General features: G+C 47.2%; 1 protein-coding gene across 1 annotated transcript in view; it reads right to left on the reverse strand.

Annotated features, from left to right (window-relative positions):
* Nucleotides 1-4,716: 4,716 nt before the first annotated feature.
* The window catches only part of UTP20 (UTP20 small subunit processome component), a 1,051,825-nt gene continuing 1,030,184 nt past the window's right edge, over nucleotides 4,717-26,357 (reverse strand). Inside the window, exons 61-62 of the mRNA XM_085653318.1 lie at nucleotides 12,230-12,375; nucleotides 4,717-5,130 (exon numbers count right to left, since the gene is read on the reverse strand). Coding sequence (XP_085509444.1) covers nucleotides 4,975-5,130; nucleotides 12,230-12,375 — 302 coding nt within the window. The 3' untranslated portion in view covers nucleotides 4,717-4,974. The remainder of the gene's footprint in view (nucleotides 5,131-12,229; nucleotides 12,376-26,357) is intronic.

Consider the following 26,357-nt stretch of genomic DNA (forward strand, 5'->3'; position numbering starts at 1 on the left):
GACTCTCTGTGTCCTTCCGGTGAGGAAGGAGATGATCCAATCCAGTGCCTTCTCCTGGATTCCGACGTTGTTGAGGCGCTGCACTAGGGTGCGGTGGCAGACAGTGTCGAATGCCGCGGAGAGGTCTAGGAGGATGAGGGCCGCTGTTTCTCCGTTGTCCAGCAGGGTTCGGATGTCGTCGGTGGCAGCGATGAGGGCGGTCTCGGTGCTGTGGTTGGCCCGGAAGCCTGACTGGGAAGGGTCGAGGGAACCGGTCGTCTCGAGGAATGCTGCCAGTTGCTTGTTGATGGTCTTCTCGATGACTTTGGCTGGAAACGGGAGGAGCGAGATGGGGCGGTAGTTCTTGAGTTCGGTGGGGTCCGCCGTTGGTTTCTTTAGTAGAGCGTTGAGTTCGGCGTGCTTCCAGCTCTCAGGGAAGGTGGCGGTGTCGAGGGAGGTGTTGATGATGTCCCGCAGGTGGGGTGCGATGACAGCGTCGGCCTTGTGGAAGATGTGGTGAGGGCAGGGGTCGGTTGGGGATCCGGAGTGGATGGAGTTCATCGTGCTGATGGTGTCTTCGAGGTTGATCGGTGTCCAGGCGTTGAGGGTGGTGGTGGGGGGCGTTGGTTTGGTCGTGGGGAGCGTTGGTTGTGTTCTGAAGCTGTTGTGTATGTCAGCGATCTTGTTGTGGAAGTAGGAGGCGAGGGAGGTGTTGATGATGTCCCGCAGGTGGGGTGCGATGATGTCCCGCAGGTGGGGTGCGATGACAGCGTCGGCCTTGTTGAAGATGTGGTGAGGGCAGGGGTCGGTTGGGGATCCGGAGTGGATGGAGTTCATCGTGCTGATGGTGCCTTCGATGGTGTCCAGGCCTGTCTGGATAATCTGGAACAGAGTGTCTTCGCCATAACTCACCACTTCTGTAAAGTGGGCCCTAAAGTGGGCCAGGAGGCTTTGGACCACCAAAATCGCCATTTCCCACAATGTGTGAGTGTACCTGGTGAGCACACAAGTTGCATTTATAAACCTAAGGGCCAAGCCGCTGGACAAAAATACTTTTTACTGACTGCCTACAGATTTTTAGATTTGCTATCTGGAAGAGCCAAAGATAACGCACCTGGATTCTGCTTTATGCAGGATGAGGCCTACACCACCAGACTCTCTGTCTGGATGAAAGGAAAATGAGCAGGTGCGGGCCGATACCTTCTTACAATCAGCCTATTTACTGGCGAGGTCAAAGGGCTTGTCTCATGGAGCCTTGATGGGCTCAAGTAAGGCGTCACAGAATGGGTAGCATAGGCTTTGATGTCGTGGAGGCTGTCTGGAGACCTTTGTTAAGATATTTGCCTTGGCTTCCACTGCGTGCAATGAAAGCTCTAAAACCTCCACTGCCTTTCTCAACACTACATGAAATGATGTGACCTCTGAAGGAGAAGGCCCTGTGTGGCACTCTATTTCAGTCTTTGGTGGCATATCCTACCTACTGCTATTTTGATGGGCTAGATGATCATCAGTGTCCAAAGAAGGTAGGTGTAGCAAGTTTGCTGCCATCCTTGTCATAATTCTATAAGGTCCGGCTCAGTATGGAGACAGAGTCTGACCCAAACAACAACCAAGGCTCAGACTGACCTCCTCTGCTAGCCTCTGGGCTTCCTTCCTCGATCTATGAATGATGCCCTTGGTTTGAAAGGAGTCTTATGATAGAGCCATTGCAAGAGGCATTAAAGGTGATGTTGTGTCAATAGCGGTGCAGCTATTGGCACAGGGGCACGCAATGGCACCGGAGCCTGTGGATACATCACTAGAGGGGCCTTCTATGGAAAATCCTGACATCGTATGGCGTGAAAGGTGGACCCACTGGTGAAAATCCATATGAAGTTCCAAACAGACCAACACTGAGAATGGTAATGGGTCTGGAACAGGTCCCGGGCATATGCCGGAGAGGAAAGCACTACCGAGGAGGCTCTCGGATGGAGTGAGGTCTAGAAGTTCCACCTACAGGAGGACTCTGCAGGGGGATGGGGGAGTACATCAGGGTGGACCGACCTTTTGACTTGGACCTGTGTTGAGTGAAGTTTTTGTCATGTTTTATTTACTTTTTGCGCATTCACTTCTTTTCCTTGAATGGCATTGACATGGAAAAGGTGTGGCTTCAAAGAAGACCACACCTTGAGCGTTTTTGGCATTGAGCTGTTGCAGGGTGGGGCATAAAAGTTTGGGCTTGCTCGCTTTGATGGTTTTAGGGGGCAGGACGCCTCATTTGTTGGATGACATAGTTGTGTTTTGACCCCAGGCATCCCAAGCAGAAGTCGTAGGGATCTGAAATTGACCTCTATTACAAATATGGCAGAGGTTTGGAATTGGACTTAAGGAGTGAAATCCCTTGCACTATATGCACTGTACTGGAGAGATATTTAGAAGAATGTTGGAAAGTACACTGTAAAAAACAGCAAGTACGAACAGCAGCTCCGGATCCACATCGAAAAGTGCAATTCTTTGGGGTGGGCGCCATATGGGGCAAGTGATATCACATTTGTGTCATTTCTAGTGCAGAGATGGAACCAGCCCCCACTCCCCCACCAGCAGTGTAGCAGAGCTATAAAACATTTCCAGATACAGTCTGGAACCTGGGGATATTCAGCAGGTAAGGAATCTGCAAGTAGAAACATCCATCAGAAATAAGGCTGCAGGAAAATATGCAGTTCACAAGGCAGTCATTGTCAGGCTTCTGGTTTCTCAGGATTGGACGTGGTACCCACTCTCCAATGAAGCGACACACAGCCTGCCTAGATGTCAGAACAACGATTACCCTACTAAGGGTAAAAAGAGGGAATAGAGAGAAATACAAGCAATGTTCTGCTAGAGGGTTGCTTGTGTAAAGCAAAGAGCTGTTCTAGTCTCTACGTCCGGGTCTTCCATGGATTCCATGCCTGGGAATGTCTAACCCAAGGAAATTGTCTTGCTATGGTTGACTTGTGAGTGTCTTAGAATACGTGCAAACCCAACCTTATTTTTCCTGGTGTGAGTGAATATTTGACAACCCCGAGTATATGTTGATTCCTGACAAAAAGAAATTGACTCAATAATTCTGGAGAATACATTCACAGGGGGAAAACTGATCTTGTCTAATTAATATGCTGGCATTAGCATGCCGCTCAGTGTTTCAAACTGTTTATTATTAGCATTACATTTGCTGACCCCGATATGAACTTTGGTTTCATAATGCTCTTCATCAAATGAGTCCTAGATTGGCTATTTTTTATTAAAATCAAAACAGGCAGATTTAGTACACATGGGCCAAACGTAAAACGTTTAGCAGTGGGTTGTAGAGGCAACACGAGTGAAATTATTGTTTAAGATATCACATCAACACAAAAAGTCCCAAAGTTGCGCTATTTAGTTAATCTGTAACAGTAAGGACTGTTATAGAAGACATATGTTTCACTAGGAGACATTCAATGAAAAATAGAAAACATTTTCGTGAACAGACACAGGAGAAAGCAGTCTTCCAGAGGTGGTAAGTGGTTTGTATTTATAAAAGCTTGTAACTTCTGAGTGACTGGGGACTGACAGGAACATAACTCACCTTGTTCGAAATACTCATGCAAACCAAGACAAAAAGTGAAACGTGCAAAAAATAAGATTATTAAGTGTTCTGGGCTAGAAAAAAAGACTTGGAATCACCAATCACTACAATCAGAGGCAGTAGAGAAGACGTAAAGTGTAATACCACATATGTGGATTGAAGGGTACTGCTGGTGATTATGAAAACATGTCAAATGTATTATATTTGCCTACAGCAGACACTTCCCGCTAGAGTGCAACATGTTCAAAGGATACAAAAAACCTTGATAACTGCATGTTGTGTAGGGAAGGCTTTCAGACATCAGGGGAGAAGGGAATCGTTCAAGAAACAATTGCTCTTCGACGTTATGGTATTCATGAGAAATGGGGAAGTAAGGTGATTTGCAGCACTTATACATAGGATACTAACATTGAAGAATAAGCGGTCAATGGGCGCTGCAAGGATAATCCAAATAAATCCGACTGGTCTGGACAATCCTTGCGGGCACAGTCCCCCTCATACCTGTCCAGAAAACCTAACAACCAATCATCATTGATACTTACAACCGCCAAAGAAATACCCAATATTTGCAAATCTCGATTTGGATAAAACACCACAACTGTTCAATCTGCTCAAAGATCTTCCATTGTCACTCGTCAACATTTAAAACAGCAAAAAAAATATAGCTTTTCATAAAATCTTACCAAATTACAGCACCTCCAACTAAACCTCCCACAAAATGTTCAATGGGTCACTGTCCATCTGCAAGAAGCCACATTCTGTAATCCATGAAATCTCTGTTAAATGTGAAAACGATGGAAGATGTAGTCCCCCATTAGTTCCTATATAAACCACAGAAATCGCTGAGAGCTGACAATGAACTGCATGTTTAGCATGATAAAAGCCCAAATAAATTAATAAATAAAACAAATGCTTAGGACAGTAACAATCGACATTCCCAACAACCTGTCTTCAAAAAATAGAAAGAGTTAAACGGTGGATATGTAAAGCAAATAAACACAATTGATATATCCACCAATGGACAATATTCTACCTGCATATGCCCATCTGAAGAATATTTCTAAACTGCTGTCCAGGGCCGATAGTAATAACCTGTCTCAGTACGGTATCTTCTAAAACTAATTAAAACAAAAGGCAAACAAAAATTACACTGATGGCTGTGTAAAGAGGTTCTTTATCCACATTTAAGTTAAAAAATACATATTGGTACTATAAACTGTACAATAATTAATAAGTTCAAGCTATTCTTCCGCACAGTTCAAAGCAGTGGCCACTTCTCAATTTAATCCAAAGAGATTCCAGGTCGAAGGCTGAACACTAAGAATCCATATTTCTGAAGTCCAGTATTTACAGAAGCTGTTTGGTTTAGCCATCACAATGAAATGAAACACAGATGTTTCAACTGAAACCTTTCATTCAACCATTGCTAGATCCTTAAGTGTATTACTCCGTGATTTCTTTGCCTTGTAGCCCGGTCGCAAAAACTCAATTTTCCTCTTTTTTGCTTCCAGTTTATTCTTGTGTTTCTTTAACTTCCTCTTGGCAGCAACATCAGGGTTTGCCACGGCCTGTAGGAAGAAAAGAGAAGTTAATTTCAATTGGTAAATTTTTTTCCTCATTAAGTGATTTACTGGAAAATTCCTAATTGTCTTTTTCTCCAGGAAGCACATTGGACCTGAAAACTTTAAACAGATTTGTGGTTGGAGCCATAGTGATGACACGCAGCACCATAAGTTGCTAGGTGATGTAGAGCAGCTGATGATGCGCCACTGAAGTCAGTTCTCCCTAATTTTCCATACCTCAGAGAGGCTAAGACAAAAAAGACAAGAGACAACAACTTGATGAACAGAAGCCAAGGGACAATAGGGCACCTATCGTAACAAATGCTACTGAAGAAAAGAAAACTGCTCTTCTATACTGAACATAGCTTTGAATCAAGACAACAATGTTTGCTGAACAGATGTGGTAGACATCCAAGTTGCAGCATGACCAATTTCTGTGCATCTCTTATAGAGTGAGACCTAATCTCCTTTTTAAACCAAGGTGCTGATCAACCTAGAAATTACCCTTGGAAGCATTTGTAGTAGTAAGCACTGAAATACATTTTGGGTTATTTAGCTCTCATTCCAAAGTCTTGACCTAAGGACAGCAATCGCTGACTGTAAACTTTCCAAGGCACCTGTACATGCCAGTCAAAGTGTCATTAAATAACAAGAGAATCTTAGAGTTTTCCAAGAATTTTGGTCAACAAATTGTACTTCATCTCTGTAAATGGAAAGGGTGACTCCAATGCCTTTGGTGCTATTCAAACCCCACGCGTAGTAGGAACTCTTCTTGCTGGCATTCAGCAAATCAAAGTGAAAACCAATTTCAAGGTGGCCCTGGTGGCAGAAGATTATCAAACATACTCATCATCCTCACTTTTAACAGATTATGGTCATGAAGAAAGCAAGGCATCAAAGTCTGATTCGAGAAGGACATATCTGGCTAAAGTCTATACACAAGTAACCTTTTCAATTGGGTTATGTTAATTGGAAAAGGACATACAAAAGTCTGCTTCCGTTTTTTAAAATAATGAAATCTGTGCGAGGCGAAGGAGTTATGTCTAATGTGGAATCCATCTTAGAGATGCCCTCTGGAAAACGACCAACTCCCTGGTGTACAGCTGACTGGTCTGCACCAGCCTGCCACACACAGCTATGTTTCTGACCCCCTGAGGTTATAGCCCTTGTGCTCTCGTGGGTAAGGAACAAAGCCTGCTTGGGGTGGAGGTGCTTCTCACCTATCCCCAATCAGGAACAGCATTCATGGTGGCGAGCCTCAAAGGTTTCCTGCCCTTTGTTATGCTAGCCAGGGCCTCTCCAGCCGGTGAAGATGCTCGCCCCCCTGACCAAGCAACAGTTTTGTCAGCAAGGCTGGCAGGAAAATCAGTAGTCAGGAGAGGTGTGTCCCCTCACAGCCAGGACCACCTCTATGGTGTCCTGAGATGAAGTGACCCCCCCGCACCCCTCCAAAGGGAGGGGACATACAAAATGTTTAGCCACCCTAGACCATTGGCTACAACGTGCCAGGACCTGTATTGCCCTTAAAAGCAGCATTTAGGGGCACCCCTGAACCTTGGTCTTCCGATCTGCGACGACCTAAGAAGAAAGAAGACATCCCTGAAGCCGACCCTGCAGATAAGCCTGAAGACAACGACTGCCTTGGCCCCAGCCCTAGTGGCCTGTCTCCAGCTTTGAAGAGTCTGCAACAAAACGGCGGCCTGTCTTACAGACGCTTCACTCGTCCACTCGGCTTCCTGAGACCGGACCAATCCTGGCTTTTCCTAACCCAGAAATTATTCACCGGACGCGAATCTCCACACCACGGACAAACGCCTCCGAGCGCCGCCAACACCACTCCTCACAAGTGCCAATAACCCTCCTTTATTGACACCTTTTACAGTAATTCTACTACTGTCGCTCAGACGCCTCTGCTCCCTATTGATTGAGTCATCGTGAATTTTCCTCCCTTCACGCCAGCAGAAGTACCTATTGATTCATGTGTAACCTTAGTCCTGATGATGACCTCAAGGTAAAGAGGTCGAAACGCCGTCGACTCTACAACACCAATTGCGGCATTGAAAAGGGTCATTCTCTACTAATGAAATGATGTTTGTAATTGTTAACATTTTGTAAATACCTTGTTCGACCCTCATTGTTCATTTACCCTGCGCTGCCCCACGTTGCTCCCTCACACTTGTGTCACTGTGCCGTTTCACGCACCACTACACCCCCAGTGCTCAAATGGTTGTTATGGTTACTGTAATTTAGTTGTGTTATGTGCTTCTATCTACAAATAACAACCGTTTACCCTCTCTTTGGTCTCCCTTGTTCTTTTCGTGTTCGCTATGATTAATTCCAATACCTAACGAGCCCTTTACATGATTGACCAGTTGAGACATTGTCTTTTTGTACTAAGAAGAAAGAAGATATCCCTGAAGCCAAACCCTGCAGATAAACCTGAAGACAACGACTGCCTTGGCCCCAGCCCTAGTGGCCTGTCTCCAGCTTCGAAGAGTCTGCAACAAAACAGCGACCTGTCTTACAGACAGCGACCTTGGAATACCCTGGGAGGACTCTTGCCTTCGAAAAAAACTCCTGTGGACCTGTCCCCAAGAAATCAACTCCAAGGAATCCTGTGCTACCTGGAACTACGAGTCCTGCACTCTCTGCACCCAACGCCTACAGCCCGAGTCTGAGTGGCTCACCTGTCCAGTGAAGTCTCCCCATCGATCCTGACCTCCACGATGGCGCATGCAGTATGAATCTGAAAGGTCTTACCAACCGTGACCGGCCCGGTGAGAAGAAATCCGATGTCTAAAAGGACCTCTGCACCCGGAGCCCCTGGGCTTTGGGGAGCTTGACCATCAGTGCCCCTGTGACCCCCAACATCCAAATTTGCCTGGGCTGTCACTGGTTTTCTGCCTGCACCCTCCGGTTCGATGCCTGCCGCCTCTGTCCACAAAGAAGAATCTCCATAGGATTGCATTGGACGCCCAACGCTGTGCTTGCAACATGCACCTGGCCGCCCCTGTGCAGCTGTAGCTTTTGTGCTGCCTTGTGCCCCCGTGCTTGCCTAAACCCCTGGGGCCTGTGCCCTGAAACCGCGGGTACTTACCTGCAACCAGTACCTCTTGTGGGTGCACCCAGTCTCCAGTGACTAACATTGTGTCCACTCGACTCTGTGCACCCTATACCTTACTTTGGTATAGTATTTACAGAGCCAGATTCCTACACTGACCACCAGGGTAGGTCAGCCGCAGTGTTCCAGGAATTCACAATGGTTTCTGCAAGATCTCCCTCATGTTGAATCACTTCCTGTAAAGGCATTACTCGTGAGCTATTTATTTGCCACAGGACATTCATGGATGAGGAGCTGGAAGCGGACAGACAGTGGGCGGAGAACTGTTGCAACTGGAAAATGTTATCCCTCATACCTGAATGCCCAGGATTCTCCGTAGAGAGGCGAAAACTCCAGTATCATTGTCATTAGTGCCTCTATGGACGGGAGGCACTGAGAGGGCTCTAGGTATGAATTGGATATGCTGACGGATGGAAAAACCCAAGTTGAACTGCAGGGATGCAGTTGCCTGCAAGTTTCTAGACACCATGTGTGGCAAGCTGGCTTTAAGCAGCCAGTTGTCAAGATATGGGGATATTGAAATATTCAACCTCCTGAAATGTGCCACGAAACGAAACATAGTAATGAGAAATGAAAATGAAATCCAGTATTTGTAAAGCGCACTATTACCCGAGGGTGTCAAGGCGCTGGGGGCTGTCGGGAAGATTAAGCGAGCTACTGCCCAGAGTCACATAGTGCTGGGCTAACCTGCCGCCGGCGATCGAACCGCAAACCCCGTGGTCCAGGGCCGGTGATCGAACCGTGAACCCCGTGGTCCGGAGTCAGGCACCCTGGCTGCTCCACCAAAACTCTTTTACAGATGAGTGGACCCTACCATGAAATGCAGGCACCTACTGCGATATTACAGGATCGGAATGTGGAAATACGGGTTCTGGAAATTGAGGGACATCATCTAGTTTTCCACTTCATGCACCAGAAGAACCAGGGACAGAATTTGTAACTAATCCTTGTGCAGGTAAAGTTCAAGAGCCTGAGGTCTATGATCAAACGGAGACCGCTGTCCTTTTTGGGATCCAGGAAGTACAGAGAGTTCTACATCTGCCCAATTTCCTGCTCTGGCACAAACTCCGCCACCCCTTTCTGCAGCATGGCTGCCACCTTCTTCTGCAGTATGCACAGATGTTACTCTGAATAAAAGGGCTGTTGGGGCAGGATGTGAGGAGGAGCTTGCTGGAGAGGTTGGGCATACCCACTTTCTACAATTTGAAGAACCCACTAGTCAGATGTTAAGTTTAAAGAGGAAATCAGTCCTAAACAGGATGTAGCTGCTTCAGTAACACGCTAAATAGGCTTCCAAGGTGGTGTGGAAGAGAAGGGGGATGAGGAGGAGAGTTGTTGAGACTGCTGGCCTCTTCTTTTGCTCCTTCCCTTTCTGACCAAGGGGTTCAGTTGTTACTGCTGAAGCACCTGAGCAGTTTCATACTTGCAAAACTAGAATCCCTTGGGGAAGCGGCAAAACTTTCTTAGCTGCTGGTAATCCTCCTGCAGTGACAGGACACCCAGAGAACAGGCTGTGGCACTTTGGCTCTAGATCAAGGGAACAGGTTGTGGCTCTTTGGCTCTAACAAGTTCCAGGGCTGCGTCCACTTAGTACCCAAAGAGAAGCACCGGGTCAAATGGCATATTCTTAAGTGTGGCTTGTATGCCCCCCACAACCTTGTTGAACTCAGCCAGGCATGCCTGTGAAGAGAAAAAGAGGAGCACATGGCCCTGGCCACTGATTCAGCTGTGTCCCATCCTTCTCTTATGTGTCTAGGTGAATCTTAACCATAGCAATCCACTTCACTAAAATTGTCTTACAGGTCGGCCGGCAGGTTGGGTACCTTCATTGCTGCTGTGCCCCATAAGGTATGCGAGTATCTTCGCAAAAGCCATGCAGCATTTGAGGGATAAAGAGTCAACATTCCTGTTGAAAAGGATTTCTTTCCAAGGTCCTCAAGCTTCTTGGACTCTCGATCAGGTGTGTGCATTGGAAATGACCCCAGGCTTTGTTTGCCACACAATGAAGCCTGAAGCACAAGGCTCTCTGGTTATGGGTAGGCCAAAAGCAATGGCAGATCTCCTGGTGCCAGCCTGTAATTATGTGCCAAAGATCTGTTCCCTGCTGGGGTAGTCATTAGTTGGTACTTTGCATAACTAAGAGGCTCCATCAGAATGTCGTTAAATGGCATAAGTACCTCAGCTGATGAAGAGGCAGGCTGCAGAACTTCTGTCAGGTTACTGGATTTTAGGTCCATTGACAGCAGGGTCAGCTCTAGGTGCTCTGCTGCCTTTTTAAACTCCAAATGAAAAACGCCATCTCCGCAGGTGCCGGGCCTGCTGGTGCATCAGTGTTAATATCCTGGGAGGTGTCTAGATCAGTGGCATTTTGCAGTGTAGTCTGAAGAAGGAGTTGAGAACAAGTGGCCACTACTGTCATCTCAGTCTTGGATTTATCCCTCTGGCATTTGTGGTTGGAACTGCATTAGACCCGCAGAGTTCATGCATTCTCTGCCAATAGGCTTTATGGGAAGTATTTCTACCAGTCCTGTATTCCTCCTCTTGTACCAATCTTTGAGCCTATCTTCTTTAGTAATGGGCCTTAATCAGGCTAGTCAGTGCCTCCTGCAGAGGATCGGATGCCGGCTGAAGCAGCTGTGAATGTGGAGTTGAAGGTGATAGAGGCACTGGCAGTACCAATCCGACCTGCACTTCCTCATGGAACAATGTGGACACTCAATGCTGTAGAAGAACCTGGCTGTAGGAACCTGAGCGGAGCCCCACATGGTCTTTTAGGACAAAGAGGTACATCAGAGGGGGCTTAAGCACGCAGAACATGTTCCACATAGTATGGATAAATAATGGGAGGTTTGCTCCTGTCGCAGTAAACTCAGGAGTATTTCCGCTCCGGTGTTGCTAGCGGAATATGAGGCGGTCGAGCTTGGGGAAGGTTCTGAGGCCAAGATTGGCGGTCCTGAGGTGGGGTGATGTCCACCAACTCCAGCTCTGAAGAAGAAGAAGACTGCCAGAAGCAGATTATGCTGAGGTGACTTACCTTTATATTTCAAATGATGTCTTGATAACTCTATTTCTTGTTTTTCTTGTGCATTATTGTTTACTCCCTTTAAGACTTGAATTATGGAGAAGAGTGAAAGTGTGACCTAGATATGGACCATCAAGTCTAACTGTGGCCTTCTCAGGTGTAGGCCATGAATAGCATGCCTCACACTCCTTAAGGAGCATCATGCCTGGCGGTCAGGCACCGCAGACAGTACTCATACGGGTCTGTGAAGGACATTCGTTTGGAGCTGGTACAATGGTGGGGGGGAGGAGAATTAAAGAATCATACCGAAATTCTTAACAGGAAACTATGAGGAGAAACCTGACAAGAGCTCTGAATCCGTATCAAAGAGTGCAGTAAAAAAAAGTAAATTATGTCAGGGCATTAAGGTTGGCAATATATGGCTACAACCTTGATTCCAGATTCATGATGAAGCCGGCACTACCTACCATAATTATGAAAACACTACAGTGTGTTTTGTTAGCGGTAGTCTGCTGCATTGCTTGTTGTCAGAAAAGTGTTAAATGGTAGTAGTAAAGTTATATGGAGGTGGTAGTGATGCTGTGTTATGTGGTTGAAGCACACTGCTGAGGTGGCAGTACATACATGGGGCATGATATTACAAAGGTGGGGTTGAATTCATTCCGATAGACAAACCACAATTATTATAAGCCCCTGTGCCTGACACCATCTGGACCGCAGATGAATGAACTCATTGTGCAATAATCAACTCAATGAATCAGAAAAAAAACACGTCATGTTATGTTATAGTTCACTACACTGGAGGTTAAAAAGGAACTATTGGTGCTATAAGTAGGAAAGACTATTGGTGAGGAGTTGTGCTTGTGAAACAGATGAAAACAAGAAAAACTAATAGAGGCTCAGGATATGTAGAGTAGGTAATGTCACCCCACAAAATAGAACTTTGTCAGACCAAGGCTTACCTGCAGGGCCTTTTCCTTTTTTCTAGTAACTCTTTTCTGATTAGCCTGTTTCTGAACGGCAGCAAAAGCCATGGAGAAAGTCTCCAGCCCAACTAAGCTCTTTAGCAGCTCAATAACTTCCTGAGAAAGGTTCTTCAAGGTTGGATCTAACAAAACAAAAACACAATACATGCATTACTTCACAACAATGTAATGAATAAGTAACTGGTCATAATGCAAAAGGAGGAAATTTAAGCAAACACTTCACAATAATATTTGTTTCACTAGGGGATCACTAAATAATGCTAGTTAACCACCATTATTATACAGCTGGTAAAAGATGTTAAGATCACCAAGCGTGGATTAATCTTAATTGTCTAATTATGCCCAATTTCTCAGAAGTGGGATCCTGGAAAAAAAAAACCATCACATTCACAGCCATGGTTTTTCTGAGATTTATTCAATGTGATGCTAATCTATTTTTGTTAGTGTTGAGCCTCCAATATCTTTATTTTCAAAATGGGTACGTTCATTCCAATTTATTCATTCATATTGTACAACAGGCGATTCATTCATATCATCACAACCTCTTGCTAACCTCACTGGGTTGTGAACCCAAAGTCTTCAGAAATCCTTTACTAAGCCAGTCTTAGAAAAGAAAAATCCTGTAACGCTACACAAAGTTTTTAAAACACGTTCTAGGTCAGATTCGTACTCACAAATTATCTGTAATTGGCAAATAACTTAACTGTTGGGAAAATTGTTTCTAATGGACATTCTTTCACAGCTATACTTCATATTATCCATGAATAGCTTTTTCTCATACAGATTACTTTTCCATTCCTTTTAATCTTAGAAAGATTCTTTTAGCATCCTTAACAATATAAATGGGAGGATAGAAAAAGGGCCACTGCAACTTCAATCTAGCCTAGAGGAATTGTGAAAACAGTAGTGATTTGCAAGGGTATGGAATTAATCTCATAATGTGGACCTGCAAAGCTTTGGTATTAATCCCCAAAGGAGAACAGCCACGGTCCTGCAAAACCTAAATCTGCAACAAAGGGGAACTGAGAATAATACAGTGCAGTGTGCACCTTCCCTTTGAAAACACCACAGCCAACACCGAGTTAACAACCTATCATTCTCCGTCCATCCAAGTAATGGCTAAAGGACCTTTTGGACTCGAGGTGACGCAGCCATTCTTTTGCCTTTTACAACCGAAGTGTAAAAATGAAAGAAACGCAATTTCTTTTTAAAGTGAGTGCAATCTACCGTAGACATTATAGATTGATTCAAGTAACACTACTCTAAGATAAAACTTTGCATGTCAAATCAGTCACAAAAGCATGCATTTCTAATTCCATGAGACAATGTAATGACATAAAAAACCTGTTTTATGTGTTTTATTCTTCGATTATTGTGAAAAAAACAACTACGAACCAATGTCAAAATAATTAACCATGATTGAAAGGATGTTGTCAAGTCAACTAACAAGACAAAAGCATTAAATCTATTGGTCGACCCTGGCCCAGCCTACTACAGCAAGGACAGACTGCACACACACACATATCACTTCCGAACATCCCAAAAATCTTCCACCTGCTGATTCACAAAGAGATTCTGACTACCTAAAGCAGGAAATTCGTACATCACTTGCAACAACTGACCAGGAAGTTTGAGCTAGCTATGTGCTAGTCTCTATAACCTTTCTTATAGATGCATAATCCTCAAAAATAAAGTTGCAAGAAAATTCCAAGAGTATGAGGAACAAGAGTCTCGGTATCACTGTGCATCACGATTCAGACCCATGATTCAATCAGAAATCACAGTAACGAATGTCACTGATCACTTCATTGTCATACTAAATTAAAATGTAATCAATCAGCTTTGATTTTTAGTGAAATATCATTCCTTGGTAATCAAATTCATAGAATAAGAACACCTTCTAGAGTATCTATAAAAGGTAGAATATGTCCACCCAATCTCTTTCTGCGACTGTTTGTGGCTGCGAGAAGAATACGGGCAGCTCCACAGATTGATTGAGGTGGAAGGGAGAAATGACTTTAGGAAGGAATTTAGGATTAGTTCGGAGAACAACCTTATTATGATGCATTTGCAGAAAGGGTTCCTGAATGGTTGGTGCTTGTAGTTCGCTAACTCTTCGTAGAGAAGTAATGGCTACTAGGAAAGCAGTTTTCCATGTTAAGGATTGTAGCTCACATTTATGTAGAGTTTCAAATGGAGGCCCCATTAGTCTTGTGAGAACGATGTTTACATTCCACACGTGAAGGTGGTACTCTGGGGGAAATTATTCTTTTGAGACCCTCCATAAAGGCTTTTATGGCAGGTACACTGAAATGTGATAGATTTTGTCTATTTTGTAAATATGCTGCTATGGCCGCAAGATGCAGTCTAATAGACGTGTAGGCTAAGTTGCATCTTTGGAGGTGTAGTAAGTAGCCGATGATGTGTTGGATAGACACATCTAGGGGATTGGTGTTGTTGTTATGACAATATATTACAAAACGTTTCCACTTGGCTGCATAGCATGCTCTAGTGGTAGGCCGTCTAGCTTCTTTAATGACATTCATACAGTCAGGGGGAAGGTTAAGGTAACAGAATTCTAGGACCTCAAGAGCCAGATCGCAAGGTTGAGCTGAGCTGGGTCCGGGTGTCTGATCTCTCCATGGTTCTGGGTTAAGAGGAGTGGAGAGAGGTGTAACTTCTGGTGCGGAACTACGGAGAGTTCCAGCAATGTGGTGTACCACGGTTGTCTGGCCCAAGTTGGAGCAACTAGGATGAGAGTTAAGGAATGTTGCTGTAGTTTGCACACCACTAGTGGAATGAGTGGGAGAGGCGGAAAAGCATACGCAAATCTGCCTAACCAGTTCATTCATATTGCATTGCCTTTGGACAATGGGTGTGGATATCTGGGTGTGGATATCTGGCGGCGAAGCTTGGGCATTTGGCGTTTTCGTGGGTGGCGAAGAGGTCTATCTGTGGTTGCCCCCACATTTGAAAAAAAAGAACTTGTGGATGAAGTTCCCACTCGTGGATCTGTTGTGTTTGACGGTTCAACAGATCGGCTATGGTGTTTTGGACTCCTGGGACATGTTGGGCTAGGGGAAAAATTTTCTGAGGTATAGCCCACCTCCATATGTTCTGTGCTAGGTGAGAGAGCTGCAGAGAGTGTGTCCCGCCTTGTTTTTGTATGTAGTACATGGCTGTCATGTTGTCCGTGCGGACTAAGACAGCCTTGCCTGATATATGTTTTTGAAATGCTTTTAAGGCTAGGAATATGGCTAGTAACTCCAGGTGGTTGATGTGGAGTAACTTTTGTTGAGGTGTCCACCTGCCCTGCATTGTGTGATGTAGTAGGTGAGCTCCCCAGCTGGAGAGCGATGCTACCGCTGTCATAACTATTTAAGGAACCGGCTCCAGGAATGGTCGCCCTTTGGAAATGTTTTTGGTGTTCCACCACTGCAGAGAGCGATGAGTACGACCGTCTACCAACACCAGATCTGTTAAATGACCTTGAGCCTGGTTCCATTGGCGTTCTAAGCACTCCTGGAGAGGACGCATCTGGAGTCTTGCATGAGGCACTATGAATATGCAAGAGGCCATCATCCCTATGAGTTGCATGAACACTCGAGCTGGAAGAGAGTGTTGCGGTTGGAATTTGGTGAGAAGAGCCTGCATGCTTGCTATCCTGGCGGGACTGGGATAGGCTAGCGCCCTTGAGGTGTCTATTGTGGCACCGAGGTATTGTTGTGTGTGGGACGGTTGCAGATAGGACTTGGCGTGGTTTACTGTGAACCCCAGGTCGTGAAGTTGTTGAATAGTGGTGTGACTGTGTTGTACACACTGGCTGTATGAGCTGGTTTTTATGAGTCAGTCGTCCAGATATGGGAAGACGTGGATGTGCTGTCTTCTTAGGTGTGCTGCCACCACCGCTAGGCACTTGGTAAACACTTGTGGTGCTGTTGTGACTCCGAATGGGAGTACTTTGAATCGATAGTGCTGACCGTCCACTACAAATCTGAGATACTTCCTGTGAGCGTTGTGAATGGGAATGTGGAAATAGGCATCCTTGAGGTCTAGGGTAGCAATGAAGTCGCCCTGTGAAAGCAGAGGAAGGACCTGCTGGAGTGTGACCATGTGGAAATGGTCTGAGTGTATGTATAGGTTTAGGGGTCTGAGGTCTAGAATAGGCCTTAGAGAGCCGTCCTTTTTTGGTATGAGAAAATACAGGGAGTAAACTCCCTTGTTTTGTTGGTGCCGGGGAACTGGTTCTATTGCACTTTTTTGTAGAAGGGAGATTACCTCCTGCTTTAGCAGTAACAAATGTTCTTGTGACATTGGACGCTGTTTGGGTGGTATGTTTGGGGGGGTAGATGTTAGTTCAAGACAGTAACCTGATTGAATTCTCTGTTGCACCCACCTGTCTGAGGTGATGTTGGTCCAGACAGGAAGGAATTGTTGAAGTCTTCCCCCGACTGGAGTGGAATGGTCTGGGGGAAGTGGAGGGAAGTCATTGGGTGGGGGTGGAGGCAGATTGGTTTTGCCTCTGCCTTGGTTGTTGTTGCCCCTGTAACCACCTCTTTGGTAACCTCTAGTAAAGGTGGATTGGGTGGGAGCCTTGTAAGAAGTGGTGGGGCTATCCGAGGAGTAGCCTCTGGTGGTGCTTCCGAAAGATGAGCCACAAAAGGAACGTCTGGGAGCTTGCGACTGCAAGGCTCCCATAGATTTGGCGGTGTCAGTATCCTTCTTCATTTTTTCAAGGGCTACGTCAACATTAGGGCCAAATAGGTGTTGTTCATCGAATGGCTGATTGAGTATGGAACTCTGGACTTCAGGTTTGAACCCTGAAATGCGTAGCCAGGCATGCCTACGCAAGTGAACACTGGTGTTTATTGCCCTTGAGGCGCTATCTGCTACATCTAAGACACAATGGAGGGAGGTATTAGTAATGGTTTTACCTTCTTGTATAAGTTCATTGGCCCTATTTTTATACTTGTCTGGGAGGTGCTGCATTATGGACTCAAGCTCATCATAATGTGCCCTGTCATACCTAGCTAACAGCGCTTGAGTATTGGCAATACGCCATGTTTTGCCGCCTGTGACGCCGTTAGTTTGCCAGAGGCGTCCAGGAGTATAGACTGCTTATCTGGTGGTGGTGCGTCACCTGATGATTGGGAATTAGCTCTTTCTCGCGCATTGGAGACTACAAGGGAGTCTAGTGGTAGGGGCCTTCAATGTAAGATGGATCAGTAGGGGCGGCGAGTAGGAGTAGGGTCCCCTAGTGGATGATCGTCCTCACCCCATGCATCATAAGAGGTGTCATCATCATCATCATCTACTGGAGTAGGGGATGGTGTATGAGAGCGGTGAGGTGGAGGAGGAAGAAGAGGAGAAGGTACCCTTAATAGAGAGGTAGCAAAATGTCTCTTTTTAGGTGGTAGAGCCGGTGTAGGCGTATCTAGTGGTCGCTTCTTGAAGCTAAGCACCAAGTGACCAGTCTTCGGATCCTTTACAAGAGTTTTTTGGGTAGGATCTAGGCGAAACAGTTCTTCTGTGGGGGGCAGATACTTCGGTGCCGTTGGTGTTGGTGCCGTAGGCTTTTTCGGCGCCGACTCGGTGGCGGTTCTGGGTTTGAAACCGTGTGGTTTTGCAGTGTCTTTGGCCGATGGATCCTGTTGGTTTCGAGGTCTTTTTCGGCTTCGAAGCATGTGAGTCGGGGCCCTTTGGTGGCAGTTTTTTGGTTGGCTCCGAGTGTGTTGTCGGTGTCGAGTGCTTGAATGTCGAAGCAGCGCTCGGCGTGGATGCGGAAGAGGACGGCTTCTTTTTCGGTGCCTGTGTATGTTTTTCGGCACCAAGGGTAGGCTGACTCGAGCCAGAGTCACTTGAAGGCTTAGTAGGCTTCCTTTAGCAGGCCCGGAGGCGGGGCATGGGAAGCAGTCTCTCGGTGTGCACCTGGGCCCGAAGGCGAAGGTGCAACCGAAGCCTTTTTTGATGGTGTCGAAGGGGGGTTGGGGTCGGGGTCGACGTCTACGTCTGTACTCACGACCCTCTGTGCTGGAGTGATGTCCTCGACATTGGAGTCATTGGCTTCAGAGGCGCGGACGAGGCCTTCTTCGACCCGCACCTGCTCTGGCACATCGACGCCCTCTTGGAAGATGTCATCAGGGATCGAAGACGACAATCGAGCCATGGTTCTTCTAGCTAGTCGGTCTCGAATAGTCTTCTTGGAGCGGAAGGAGGCGCAAGCTGGACAGTTTCTGGCCTCGTGCTCCGGTGAGAGGCAGAGGTTGCACACCTCATGCACATCAGTGTGGGGAAACTTCGACCTATATAGAGGACCCTTTTTGAATGGCTTCCTTTCCATGAGCCAGATGACAAGGCCCAGGTAGGCCCGAAGGCCTTCGTCGACGACCGGAATCGAAGACTTCGAAGTTGAGAATCGCGTGTATTTTTGAAAAGGCGATCGAGACAATACCGTCGAAAAGGGGAGGATTGCGCGTTGAAAGAAAAAAACGGTAACGGTTCTGAACTAGAGCGCGAGAAACACATCCGAGCACGATGGCGGAAAAAAACTATCGGAGGATGGAGCCGATGCCCATGCGCACTATGATCCCAAAGGAGGAGTCACATACCTCGTGACTTCCAAAGACTTTCCAGGACAAAAACAAGTGCAAACATCCGGGACCAACACCAGATGGCAATCTATGCATAGTGTGTAATCTGCAGCTCATATGCCTCGAACAGAGCATTACCAAAGGTAAGTAACTTGTTCTTTTGATAGAGACTTCTAAACGCAGATTCCTCACCCTTGAATGGATACCGAAGCAGTACCTCCAAAGTGGTGGATTTGTGAACTGGCTCAACCAGTAAGTTCTGCAGGACAGATTAGGCAAAATGTCCATCTTTATGGACCTCGAAATCCAGGCAGTAGTGCTTCATGAAAGTATGAAAAGATGCTCACATAGTCGCCTGACAAATGTCCAGGACAGGCACTACACATGTCAATGCAGTGAGTGATAGCAGCCTTGGATCTGGTGGAATGAGCCCGCTAGCCTTCTGAAGGATTCTTCTAAGCCAGTGCATAGCATGAAGATCACCATCAAGCGAGAGATGGTCTTCTGCACTGCCTGCTTTTCTGTGCTCCTGTGAATCCAATAAACAGCTCTTCATCCACTTAGTGTTGTTTGGTACGATCAATGTAAAAGCGGAGAGCTCTTTTAGGATCCAGACAATGTAATCTTTCCTCCTCCTTAGAGGGATGAGGTGAAGCACAGAATGCCGGGATGGTGATAGTTTGCTCATTGTGAAAAGGTTTCACTACCTTTGGCAAAAAGGAGGCTCGAGTCTCCGGGGAAGAGATGTACAAGTTACTTACCTTCGGTAACGATGTATCTGGTAGAGACGATTCTAGCCACAGATTCCTACACATAGAATTATCCCCAGGCGCGAGACTGGATCCGGATTTTTTTTTGCCACAGCAACTCTGCGCATCGGGGGCGGTACCACGCGACCCCACCCTGATGTCGTCCGAGGACGTGACATCAGCGAGGTAACATAAGTCCCATCCCGGCGCACTGATGTCAGTTTTCTTCAGAGAACTTTTCTGTGCCACAACGCGGAGCCATCACAAACAAAACTGTGAGGGTATGGGAGCAGTGTGCGAAAAAAATCAGCGAAACAGAAAGGGAAGAAGCGAATGGTGAGGAACAGCACCATTAGGGACAGTGCCAAGCACTGCGTTACTGAAAGCATGGAAAGAAAAGAGCAGAGCACCGCTCTGAGAAGCAACCCTGCAAAGCAAAGGCGATATCCTCCCTGGAGGCAGAGAAAACACATGAAAAATGTTGTGGCAGACGACAGAAAGCCTGCAAACACAATCTATAACAGTGAAGGGCAACATGTCCGGAACAGATGAGTAACGACAAATCACCCCAAGACAACACTATGGAGTGTTGTATCCCCTATAAAAAGCGAAAGGCTGAGGCACAGCCAAGAGACCCCAACCCAGAGGATTGCAGAGGAGTCAGAAACCCCAAGCAATGAAAAAAGGGGGGAGAGTATGAGTAAGCCCCACACTGGAAGAACCAGGGTGCAGGGAGGCAGAAGTACACATGAACCTACCGTCCAATTACCAGAAAGGAAGGAGTGGAACAAATAAACAGAACGAAGCATCCCGCCAGGGAGAAAGAGAGCACCTGCAGAAGACCAAGCTGAAGGGTCCTCGCAGAACGGGGAGGAAGGGTGGGCCGTGAAGGAATCTGCAGCTAGAATCGTCTCTACCAGATACATCGTTACCAAAGGTAAGTAACTTGTACATCTGATAGAGACTACTAGCCACAGATTCCTTAACGTAGAATAGATAGCCTAGCCATACCCAGAGGGGAGGAGGGCTGCGAGAGAACCTCACCAGCTTGGAAGAACACAGGGCCCCAACAGGGGATGATGTCATGGGGACAGGAAGGATGGCCCAGCCCCCTCCAAGCAGAGTAAGCAAGGAGAAGGGAAGGCCAGGATATCACAAGCCTACCAGAGGAGCAAAGGGCGTCCGCCAGAAAACCCGGTGGGACAGACCACACCAAGCGAGTACCAAAGGAAGAAAAGAATCACCCGCAAATCCAAGGAGAAGAGGAGGAACGGAGGCAGAGCCCGCCTCAGGAGAACACACACAGCGAAGGGCACTGCTGAACGGGTGTCAGCCCCGAGGCAGGGAACAAGGCAGGAACGGCCTCACAGCCGACAAGCGCAGATGTGAGAAGGAAGACAGACGTGCAAAGCTGCAGCAAAGCAAGCGAGTCCGCAGAAGGCCCCGCGCATGGCGAGGGATCCTCGGACATCTCAGGAAGAGTAGGGGGGCCCAAAGAAGCCTGCAGAGCCGTAGCATAGGCCTTCATTTGGGCACTTGTCGCCCCAATGCCAGGAAACTGCGGATAGGGTGGCGACGGCCAAGGGCGCACGTCCCGAGAGGAACCCGCGCCCTCTGCAGGAGGAGGAGAGGGCCTCGGTGGCAAGCTCCAGGACTTACCGGCGGGCGGGCGACGCCCGTGGGGCCTCGGAGAAGGACAATGCCGCAGCCGGAATCGGCGGCTTCTGGACCCTTCCGAGGTAGGAGACGGACGCTGTGGCAAGACCGACCTGGACAAGCGGGCCGAAAGCAATTTCATCTGGCGCTCCCGCTGGGACTTCGGCTTGAGATGCTGACAAGCTTCGCAGTCCGTAGAATCATGGTGCTTGCCCAAACACCACATACAAATAGGGAGAGGGCCCATCGCCAACATCTGACGCGCACAAGAAGCACACATATTGAAACCCGAAGGCATCGAACACTGTTCCCAACGCAAAGGCGTTAAAAGAGGCCTGAGAACAGGTCAAGGGAACTCACTCTGGATCCGCGTTGCACGCGGAAAAGAAGGAAACTGGCGTCAGCGCGCCGGGGTGGGACTTATGTGACCTCGCTGACATCACTTCCGCGGACGACGTCAGGGCGGGGTCACGTGGTACTGCCCCTGGCGCGCAGAGATGCTGTGGCAAAAATCTTTCCGGATCCAGTCTCACGCCTGGGGATAATTCTACGTTAAGGAATCTGTGGCTAGTAGGCTCTATCGGATTAGTTCGTTAACTGTAACTCCTGTTCTCCAACACTGATATCTTTTAAATATTCACATGCTTCAGTCATTCCTTGTAGTCAGCCTGGGACTCCCCGGTACATTAAAATAGCAGAATACAGTGTGAATATACAGTGTAAAAAGGCCATAGGTCTGAAACAATAATGAACATTTAGTAGTTCATCCACTTTATTTGGAAGCACCTAAACTTCAGCCAATGAGGTGGAATCTTGAGCTTTCCTACTCCCCATAGAGGCCTCCACAGTTCAGATTTGAAAGGCTGAGGTGTGGGAATAATAAAAAATGAATCTCTGACCGAGGAGGAGTCCGGGTCGCACGTGAATGTATAAAAGATATCAATGATAATCTTGGCAACTATGTTTGTTACTCTCTAATGTATGCCATATAGATATATGTTTCAAAAATGGTTGGTATTTGTATCTCTTTATAGTTTGCCAATAAAGATATTTAATTTAGAAAAAAAAGAGTTGAGCTCTTTGATATTGTCCTATGTCAGCTGTAGGAGGCTGGCTTAGTATATGGTGCACATATGGTGAAGCTCCTTGCACTAATCCAGACAACCCTTATGGTAGTTTTAGTGGTCTAAGACAACTTTAGAGAGCTCTCTAAGTGGTAGCTGTGGAGAGCAGAATTCAGGCTTAGTCCCGAATGAGTGTAAAGCAGCATGTTTTACCAGATCTAATCATGTAGTGTAGGTTAAACGAAAAAGAACCACACAGTGTAGTTATAAAAATATGTCTATTTATTACACAACACTCACTAACACATTGGTATATCTCCTACCCGGAGATATCAACACAAATGCACACAATACTTTAATTGTAAACCGGTAAGTAAGCACAATACAGAGTGGTCTCCAGGGGGAGACCAAACCATATACTAAGAAAGTGAAATGCAAACTGTGACCTAAGTCGGGACTTGGACGGGCAGAATCAGAAGAGCTGGGGACACAAGGAAACCCCCTAGGTAAGTAGCCAGGAACCCCATGGAGGCTGTGTGAAGAGTGGAAACACAGCAGCGTACTCAATAGAAGTCAACGGGAAAGTCACGGTTACAGTTTTGGAGAAGAAGGACCCTTCACAGTGGACCCTGAAGAAACCGTGCGGGAGAGAGAAGGATTGAGAGTCATCCCACCCATGGATACCCAAGGAACAATGATACCTACACCAGGGAAGCCGGGTGCATAGGTGCGAAGTGACGTTGGAAACCGTTTTAGACCACAATGGAGGATTTCAGTAAAGATGACGCTGGTGAAGACTGTGCATGAGTCCGTGGATACCACGGTGGATTCTTGAAGAGAACAACCTGCAAGCAGAGGGGAAAGTCTATGCACTAGGAGGTGATCAGGAGCTTCGGAAGAACAATGACCACCGATGAGGGAAGATGCAGGAGTCATGACAGTAACCTTGTGGCGCAAGAGGTGAGGACCAGGCGATGCCGAGGAAGACCAGGAGCCGTTCATGAGCTGTCCCACGTCTGAAGTCGAGAACTAATGGGTCGGTGTCTGGCGGGAGCACCAACACGCCTTGGGAGCAGCAACAGGCATTGAAAACGATATAGGAGCAACGTTGGGACCAGCAAGGTCCAAGGGACTCACCAAGGGCAGGAGAGTCAATCAGGGGAGCCCACTAAAGCAGGAGAAGATCCTTGAGAGGACCCACAGGCCCAGGAGTCGTAAGAGGACCTCAAGCAGTTCACCAAAGGTGAAAGGCCACGCTGCAGAGGATGCGGTGAGGACAAAGATCTTGTCAGGAAGAGATGTTGGAGTTTCTTATAGCCCAATGATCTCTGGAGTGCACAGTCAACAAGTCATGCCACAGGCAAGTTGACGCAGTGCACAGGGATTCTGTCCCGGCGGTTCCGAAGAGGGATACTGGCCTCAAAATTGCAGAGAGGACAGGTCAGGCCTCGTGGGAGTTGCAGAACCACTACCTGTGTTGCAAAGCCTTTCAAAGTCTGTGGGACATCAGGAGCAGCAGACCGGTCAGCTTCATTGGGGTTCCTGCAGTTGCAGGGGAGTGACTCCTTCACTTGAGGCTTGTCCCACGATGAATCTGAGGACCCACCCACAGGTAATCCTTTTTATAACTCAAGAAAGGTGTTAAGGCGACTCAGGGGTCCCTCAGAGAGGAGTGGCTGAGCAGAGGGGAAGAAACTCACATGTCCTTTTTCCAATTTCATGCCAGAGAGTGAGCCATGGGCTCCCAGAACTGGTTTGAACTAGAGTATGCAAGGAGGGCACCAAATGTGCCCTTCAAAGCAGTCTGGTGGAGCTGGCAAGTGCCCCCACCCCAACCCCAACGCAATACACTAGCTCCTGTCTGTGAGGTGGTCACGCCTCCCTGTGACAGAAAACCTATTGTTCTACCTTCCCCTGTTTGAGCTCAGCAGCACGAGAGCAGAATCCTGTCTGGGGTCAGCAGCAGCACTTGTTTGCTGGCAGACCCTGGAAGGCTGTTACCGGAAGTACTGGGGCTTCCCGGAGGAGCCCCCCAGTGTACGCAATCATACCTCCAACACCGATAACGGTGTTGGGGTATGATTCCAACATGTTTGATACCAAACATTCCAAGGTTCGGCACAACCACTATATAGTTAAATATAGTGTAATGACGCCTGGCCACTATATCTATCAAAATGGCTGACCCCACTTACAAAGCCTGGAAGATTGACTCTGGGGTTTGTAGGGGTGTCCTGCTCATGCAGGGGAACCATCACACTTACTACCCAGCACCTTGCCTTCAGGATTGAAATGCCTGCCTTAGGGGTGAAGGAATATGCTACTTACCAGTATGCATCTGTTCTTGGCATGTAGAGCTGCAGATCTACACACTATGCATAGATCGCCATCTGGTGTTGGGCCCGGATGTTTGCACTTGTTTTTGTCCTGGAAAGTCTTTAGAAGTCACGAGATAGGTGATTCCCCCTTTGGATCATAGTGCGCATGGGCATGGGCTCCACATAAAGGTAGCCGGGGAGGCAGGTGGGCGTGTGTAGATCTGCAGCTCTACATGCCAAGAACAGATGCATACTGGTAAGTAGCATATTCCATTCGAGGCATATGAGCTGCAGATTACACACTATGCATAGATTGTATAGCAGTATCCCCTCCTAGCAGCGAGTACCAGTATCTGTTGCAGTAGTTTGAAATGGTGTTTTCAGTACAGCCTGGCCCACACTAGCTTGTTGTTTAGTTTGCACATCTACACAATAGTGTTTTGTGAATGTGTGCGGTGTAGACCATGTAGCAGCTCTGCAGATATCATCTAAGGGAATGTTCCCTAAAAATGCCATTGAAGCCGCTATCTTTCGTGTAGAGTGGGCTTTAGAAGGAACAGATAATGTACGTTTTGCTTTGTGGTGGCAAATTTGTATGCATTTGACAATCCACCTAGCTATCCCAGATTTTGATATGGGGTTGCCCTTGTGGTGGTGGTGGTGAGAAAGACACAAAAAGTTGTTTGGTCTTACAAAAGGGTTGTGTTCTCTCGATGTAGTAAAGCAATGCTCTTTTGACATCTAAGGTATCAAGAGCTCTTTCTGCGACTGTTTGTGGCTGCGAGAAGAATACGGGCAGCTCCACAGATTGAATGAGGTGGAAGGGAGAAATGACTTTAGGAAGGAATTTAGGATTAGTTCGGAGAACAACCTTATTATGATGCATCTGCAGTGTCAAGTACCCCACAAGGCTTACCTCTGCTTGTGGAGTGATTCCGCAGAGACGACAAGAGCGCCCGTCCCTGTACCCACCTGACCCTCGTGGAAGGTAGAACCCAGCAGGGATGAGATGGACGCAGGGAAGGGAGCCAGAAAAGAAGGTAGGGGGTTGGAGCGTAGGGTTTCTCGAAGACGACCGGAAAATAAGAACAAAGACCCAGCTTAGTAAGGGACCCCAACTCCTTCTTCTATACACCCCGTAATCCACACACAGAAATGCTCTTGTCCCCCGTTCGGAAGACTCACCAGTGCTCAGCAGACCACGGGTATCAAAATACTGGCAGCCCGGTTGAAGCTTCCTAAATCAGGTGCTGTCCTGTAAGCTCCTCCGTAATCAAAGAAAAGCGCTCCTGCGCGTATCGTACCCACGAGTGCTCTAATACACCAGAGGCACCCCTGGAAGGCACACGTCCCGCTGAACGCTGCTACGTCACTGGGGTATTCTGACCCACATCAGCGTCTGTGCAACGGAACTGTGCAATAGTCAAGAAGAATAATAACCCCCAAAGTAATCCCTCAGCGCTCCTGCGCGGTTTGGGGACAAAATTACCATAAAGCGCTCCTGCGCAGAGAAATCAAAAGCAATACAAGCGCCTCAGCGTGGTGCACTTAAAACAACGTAAATGCGCTCCAACGCGGTGGAAATAAACAAAGCAAATGCGCTCCAGCGCGGGGGAAACAAGATCAAACCTCGCAACGCTCCAGCGTTTGCAAGATTCCCAGATCGGGTAGGATACCTTTACTTGGTTCCAGCGTAGGTGCGAAAGCCTCCCAACGTCTACACAGCA

The sequence above is a fragment of the Triturus cristatus genome, chromosome 4_1 (assembly GCF_964204655.1).
Source record: "Triturus cristatus chromosome 4_1, aTriCri1.1, whole genome shotgun sequence".
Classification (NCBI taxonomy): domain Eukaryota; kingdom Metazoa; phylum Chordata; class Amphibia; order Caudata; family Salamandridae; genus Triturus; species Triturus cristatus.